Below are 7215 nucleotides of genomic sequence, written 5' to 3'. Positions count from 1 at the left end.
TGAGAAGTACTTGAAAAAATGTTCAACATTCTTAATCATCAGGGAAATGCAAATCAAAACAACACTGAGATTCCACCTCACACCAGTCAGAATGGCTAGGATCAAAAATACAGCTGACTGCTGATGCTGGCCAGGATGTGGAGAAAGAGGAACACTCCTCTACTGCTGGTGGGATTGCAAGCTGGTACAACCACTCTGGAAATCAGTCTGGTGGTTCCTCAGAAAATTGGACATAGTGCTACTGGAAGATCNAGCAATACCTCTCCTGGGCATAAACCCAGAAGATGTCCCAACTGGTAATGAGGACACATGCTCCACTATGTTCGTAGAAGCATTACTTAAAATAGCCAGAAGCTGGAAAGAACCCAGATGTCCCTCAATAGAGGAATGGATACAGAAAATGTGATACATTTACACAATGGAATACTACGCAGCAATTAAAAACCATGAATTTGTGAATTTCGTAGGCAAATGGATGGATCTGGAGTATATCATCCTGAGTGAGTTAACCAAATCACAAAAGAACACACATGATATGCACTCACTGATAATTGGATATTAGCCCAGAAATTTAGACTACCCAAGATACAATTTGCAAAACACATGAAACTCAAGAAGAAGGAAGACCAAAGTGTGGATAAGTCATTCCATCTTAGAATAGGGAGCACAATACCCATGGAAGGAGTTACAGGGACAAATTTCGGGGCTGAGATGGAAGGAAAGACCATCTAGAGACTGCCCCACTCGGCAATCCATCCCATATACAACCACCAAACCCAGACACTATTGCATATGCCAGCAAGATTTTGCTGAAAGGACCCTGATATAGCTATCTCTTGTGAGGCTATGCCAGTTCCTGGAAAATACAGAAGTGGATGCTCACAGTCATCTATTGGAAGGTACACAGGGCCCATAATGAAGAAGCTAGAGAAAGTACCCAAGGAGCTGAAGGGGTCTGCAACCCTATAGGTGGAACAACAATATGAACTAATCAGTACCCCCAGAGCTCTGTCTCTAGCTGCATATGTAGCAGAAGATGGTCAAGTCAGCCATCATTGGGAAGAGAGGCCCCTTGTCTGGCAAACTTTATATGCCCTAGTTCAGCAGAGCGTCAGGGCCAAGGAGTGGGAGTGAGTGGGTAGGGAACAGGGCGGGGAGAGGGTATAGGGGACTTTTGGGATAGCATTTGAAATGTAAATGAAGAAAATATCTAATATTTTTTAAAAAGAATCTAATAGAGATGAGAAGGCAGTGTGGATGCTGAAATTGGGAGTGATGGGTACCAGGCAGACTAAGTGAGAAGACCCAGATGAACAATGCAGTAAGGGACACAAGCGGTAACCACAGACACATGTAGTCCTGGATGCAGTTATGTGGCTGGAGGGAAGAAAAGGATGGAAGGGACAGGAGAATGGGTGGCTATGAAGCAGTCTTTTACACTGTGGTATTGGATCCCTGATACTGCATTTGTTGAAATCATAGCTTACACAGAATAGAGAGCTGACCCTAAAAATTATAAGAACCAGGGGCTCAGCAGTTAAGAACATGGTCTGTTCTTCTGGAAGACTGGGGTTGAATTCCCAGCACCCATATGGCAGCTTTCTGTCTCTCCAGTCTAGCTGAACCTGAACGTCCCAGGGTTCAATGAGAGACCTCCTCTCAAACATCAACGTAAAGGCATCATAGGAATGAGACTCAAGATTGACATGTGGCCTACACACACACACACACACACACACACACACACACACACACACCACACCAGGTGCAGTGACCTTTCCTTCCATGTCCATTGTTGGGATCTCATGTAGCCTGAGACATTTTTCTTCTCAGCCATACTTAAAATGCCTGGATGGCAGGTGGTGGTGGCACAGGCCTTTAATCTCAGCACTCAGGAGGCACAGGCAGGCAGATCTCTGAGTCTGAAGCCAGCCTGGTCTACACAGTGAGTTCCAGAACAGCCAAAGCTGTAAAGAGTAACTTTGTCTTAAGAAAACAAAAATAAACACAGCCAAAACCAACAATTCCCAGGTCCCTAGGAAGCCTAGATTTTCCAGTAGAGTTTTATAGGAATGAAAGAGCTGATGGCCTTTGTCATTTCTTAAATCTGGAAACCTGAGCCAAAAAGTAAAGGCTGTGAAACTCTAACATCCTATACCAGCTCATGGCCACCCCTGGCTCTCTGAATGCAATGCAGAGGCAACCTCAGTTGACCTGTAGCCTCCAGGCAGCTGTGTGAGCTGGGCATATGGAAATGTTGTACACTCAACTAAGTACTGTTCCCTAAGAGGCTTGAGTGTGTGTCTGTGAGATAGCAGCACTCACTACAGTGGGCGAGTCCATTTGGTTGTACTGGGTACCATCAGTACCATGCATGAACAGTGGGGAATCAAAGGGTCTAGGGACTCACATGGATTCTAACCTACTGCTAATATTTTTTTGTGTATGTGTGTGTGTGTGTGTGTGTGTGTGTGTGTGCGTGCATCTAGATGTGCACATCTTTGCATGAAGAAGCCAGTGGAGCGTGTCATATCCCTCAGAGTCGAATTTACTATGAGATGTCTTGCCTACATAAGCACTGGGATCCAAAGTCTTTTCCTCATATGGTGTGGATTTGGTCGGGAATTATGTAAATTGGGTGCCCAAATTTGTATGAGAATCCACATGGAAGATGCTGAGGGTCCCTGCCTCCAGTTGGTTTGGATAGGTAAAGTTTCTGCGGGCCAATGGCTGGGCAGAGAAACAGAGGCAGCACTTTAGGATGCTCAGGCTAGTGGGAAGAGAGAGGGAAGAGGGTTTAGAACCACCATGCTGGGAAAGGAGGAAGGTTCAGGTCTCAGACGTGCCGAAAAGAGAGCATACAAGAGATGCAAGAGCCAGGGAAGGGCAGCCCCAGCTCCCCTCCCCTCACTGCCTCTAGGGCAGCAAAGATAGAGTATAGGTTGTAGTAAATAATGGCTCAGGAGTATCAGAGGAGAGGTGTTATTCCCGTGGGCATTTGAGAGTGGCCCAACAATTGAGCTGTCTAAGGAATATTAAAATATAAGGATGTGCATTTGTCTTTCATTTGGGAACCCAGAACATTGGAAAAGCGAACACCTGCCACCGACACCAGGTTGATTTAAGTAGGATTAATTACCTACTGCAACAGTTGTAATTATCTGCTGAGCCATCTCTCCAGTCCTATAAATATTTGTTGTGTTAGTTACTTTTGTATTGCTCTGGTACAACCATAACCAAGGCAACGTTTAGAAGAGCCTGTGCTAGCTGGTTTTGTGTGTCAACTTGGCACAAGTTACATTATCACAGAGAAAGAAGCCTCCCTTGAGGAAATGCCTCCTCCATGAGATTCAGATGTAAGGCATTTTCTCAATTAGTGATCAAGGGTGGGAGGGTCCTTTGTGTGTTGTGCTGTCCCTGAGGTGGCAATCCTGGGTTTTAAAAGAAAGCAAGCTGAGCAACCCTGGGGAAGCAAGCCAGTATGTAACATCCCTCCATGGCCTCTGCATCAGCTCCTGCTTCCTGCCCTGCTTGAGTNCCAGTCCTGACTTCTTTGGTGATGAACAGCAATGTGGAAGTGTAAGCTAAATAAACCCTTTCCTCCCCAACTTGCTTCTTGGTTATGATGTTTTGTGCAGAAATAGAAACCCTGATTAAAACAGAACAGTACAGTTTCTCAGGGTTAGAGTCTATGACCATTACGGCTTAGAGCATGGCAGTAGGAAGGTAAGAATGAAGCTGGAACAGGAGCTGAGAGCTTCTATTTGATCCATAAGCATGAGGCAGAGAAAGCCAATTGGAAATGGTGTGGAATTTTTAAACTTCAAAGCTCACCTGTAGTGACACAACTCCAACAAAGCCACAACTCATAATCCTTTCCAACCAGCTCTACTGAATTTAGGACCAAAATTCAAACCTGTGACCTTATGGGGTCCATCTTTCTTCAAAGCCCCATATTCATGAAATGGTAAAAACAGAGAAGAGAGGGACAGTAAAGAAAAGGAAGGGACAGGGAATCAAGAATGAGCAGACAGGCTTGGAAAGAGAAGTGGCCCTTTGTCCCACTAGGGGGATTGTCTTCAAGGGGACAGTCTTGAAAGACAGACCAGAGTTGAGTCACAGATTGAACTGAGTTGCCCCTCCAGATTAAGGCAGCATTTCCTGAGGTAAAATGGATCTAGGTAAGGTCTATAAGGCCTGCAAAGGTGGCAGGTCCAACTAACTCTCTCTCTCTCACTCACTGTTCCTTCATCTGGAAAACTTTGGGGAGGAACCACAGACTCCAGCCACTGCTCCACCTACTCCTCCAGCCACCACAGTCCGGGTGCACTGGGCTGTGGCAGGGCAAGCTACCAGGCTGCACAGGATTCAAGCAGGACTAATGCTCCAAAGAGACATGACCTGGATTCTGGTGCTCTGGGCCTCACAGCTGGTTGTGGAGCTTGTTGGAGGCATGTATGTCTACGAGGTACGAGGTAAGGACTGGGCAGGGGGAGAGGGAGATGGGTCAGGGATAGGGTGGAAGTTCTGGCCTTCTTTGCCCACCCACCACTGTGTGTTCTTGTTCATAGCACGAAACCTGACCTGCTTCCAGTGCGTCAACGTTCAACGGGAAACCCAGTGTTGGCCTACAGAATGCGAGCCCAAGGAAAAATTCTGCGTGAGCAAAGAAGTTCTCCTTTACACGAGTGAGTCTGTTCGCTGGCCTGGATGTCTCCAGAACCACTGACAAGGCTGGGTCCTGGTTCTACACCCGCAGGCCCAACAAGTCCTCTAGGTGATGGACAATGCAGAAAAGTGTGGCCAGAACTGTGTCCTCTCCTTTTTCTCTCCCAATTGTCATATCTGTTCCTATGTCACTGCTTCTAGAACTCTCTTCAGGACAAAAGCTCTGATGTGACATTGAATTCCCAAGTGAGCCAGTCAGTCAGGGATGACTTTTACAAGGCCACCCATTCACTTGGGGCATCACATGGGGTTTCTGAGGCAGTGGGACCTTAGTTAAGGTCAAACTTAGGATAATGGGAACAAAGCCAATTTACTTGTCAAATCTCCACAGAAAGGAGAAAATATGAAAATGTCCAGACCTGTTGTGAGCACACCCATGGTGGTAGTAGTTGCTTGGGCCTGGCTCTAGTTTCCTGGGACACTGCACACACCCCAGAGCTACCTCCTTGCTGAGTTAAATGTCCTGAGCCTTGCTGCAGATTAATTCTTAAATTTTAGGCACTTCCTGTGTCCTCAAGCCTATTCCTCAGAACAATGCCTTGCTAGTCTAGGACAAACCCAAGAAGGAGTGGTTCAGTGTGAGCTTCAGGAAGGGAGGCCTGACAGACTGTCCTTTGCAGTAGTACCCATGGCACCGAGCCCTGCCTCTGACTGCCTCTTACTGAAGTGTTTCCTCCTGTGTAGTTATGGCATATTGAAGCCACCTTTTCCCAAGTGGAAATTTACCAATGAGAGCAGTAGGTTTTCCATGGTGAGGCCCCTGTTCTCATCAGGGGCAGTCCTGCCCCTAGGGTCTCTATTTCTTATCATAGTAAAGGGAATTGTGGTAGTTGAAGATTTGGAAGCTAAGGGATTTTGTGCAACTTTCTCAGGTTTTCTGCCAGCCTTTCACCTTTGCCCCACCCACCCCCAGCTTTGTGTTCAGTTTATCTGCAGCTGGAAGGTAACAACCGGTAGCTCTGTGCAGGGAGTGGGCTCTCGGGACTCCTTTGGGTGCTAAGTGTTCTGGGAAGATCTGATGCACTCATGAGGGGAGGACTGTTCTGGGCTTCCAAGGAGGCCACAGGCTCTGTTAGAACATCCTTAGCCATCCCAAGTTCTGTTCCACCAAGCAATGGACTTTTTGGCAACCAGGCCTCTTCTAGTTTTGCCCTTGACCATCAAGGGTCAGCTGGGGCTGCTGCAGAGAACTCTCAGCTGTTTGACATATCCCAGGTTGGTGGTGACTCTGAGTAGCAGAGCTCCTGACCCTCTGTGGCTCTTGCCTCTGAAAGGACTGCAGAAGGTGGCCAGATCCAGCCATGCACACTGGATGCTTGCCCGACTTCTCCCCTCTAGCCTCAGGTTCTAGGACTACATGATGTCTCTTTTGTCCTGCAGGTATAAACGGAAAAACCCTGATCAGCAAGCGCTGTGCCACCACTTGTCCCAGCTCCAGTGATTTCAATTCATATTCATTTAGCAGTATTCAGGACAAGGTCATCAGAAGATGCTGTTCCACAGATCTCTGCAACAGAGCATCTGGGAGTTGGGAGGGGTTCTGGTCCTTACCAGGGAGGCTCCTCCTGTCAATGGGTCTGGGTCACTTTTGCACCCTGTTGTGAGGACCATTGTCCTGTGACACCATGCCCCAAAATACATATCCTTCTAACACTTCCTGTCTTCCACCGCAAATCCCATCTTCATCCATCCCAGGACTTGCAAGGCAATGCTCTGCCCTTGGGGTAGAAGGGAGGACACCATACTCTTTGCTCAGGACTCAGCAGCCTGCTCCTCCCTGACATCCTGGCCCAGGAAGTAGGAATAAAACCCTGCTGCTCCACATGAAGACTGACAAGGAGTATTTCCAATGCAGATGACAGGCTTCTTAAGAAAGCCCTTGACCCTTGGCACACTGTCACACACTGTGAGTGGCAGATGGACCTGATGAAGCCAGACTTGCAGCTACACTATGACACTGCTCCATGTGTGTCTGTATTCATGTACTAGAACTAGGCATCTCACTCAGAGACAGTAAACGTTTTCCCCATAGCCTGGTTCCTGCTCCTTTGCTGCCCCTCTATCGCAGGGACCCATCATCACTCTTCCAGCTTTCAGTACAGGCTTTGATGGCTAGAGCAGCCAAGATCTGCATGGAACCACCCAGTTAGGAGACAGACAGTTATACTCAACATAGAGCTGTCCTGAATCCTGAGGCCCTGCATAGGGCGAGCATGCAATCCAGACTCATACCTGGAGTCATAGGAGGGCTCCTTTACGAGTCAGAAGAAGGGACAGAGTCTGGAGTGCCACAAGGACAGGAGAGAATGCCAAGGTGGTGTAAAATCACAAATGGTTGGAGCTTCACTGCAGGAAGCGAGGCCTGGTGGACAGGACTGGTTACCTGGCCTCGGAAGAGTCCCTGAGTAAGGGCAAAGGTAAGGAGCACAGAGAGGGTCGAGGAGACTGATTGCCAGGATAAGGCTGGCCAGGTGAGTGGGCTCTACT

The 7215-nt window shown here is 47.7% G+C and overlaps 1 protein-coding gene across 1 annotated transcript; it reads left to right on the top strand.

Annotated features, from left to right (window-relative positions):
- Nucleotides 1-4396: 4396 nt before the first annotated feature.
- On the top strand, nucleotides 4397-6332 carry LOC110315516 (lymphocyte antigen 6L-like). Its single transcript, XM_021189554.1, has 3 exons — nucleotides 4397-4475; nucleotides 4572-4688; nucleotides 6109-6332. The coding sequence occupies exons 1-3, from the start codon at nucleotides 4397-4399 to the stop codon at nucleotides 6330-6332; spliced, it is 420 nt and encodes a 139-aa protein (XP_021045213.1).
- Nucleotides 6333-7215: the final 883 nt, after the last annotated feature.

The sequence above is a fragment of the Mus pahari genome, unplaced genomic scaffold, assembly GCF_900095145.1.
Source record: "Mus pahari unplaced genomic scaffold, PAHARI_EIJ_v1.1 scaffold_13287_1, whole genome shotgun sequence".
In the NCBI taxonomy this organism is placed as follows: Eukaryota; Metazoa; Chordata; class Mammalia; order Rodentia; family Muridae; genus Mus; species Mus pahari.
This window is presented reverse-complemented; position numbering and strand designations above follow the sequence as displayed.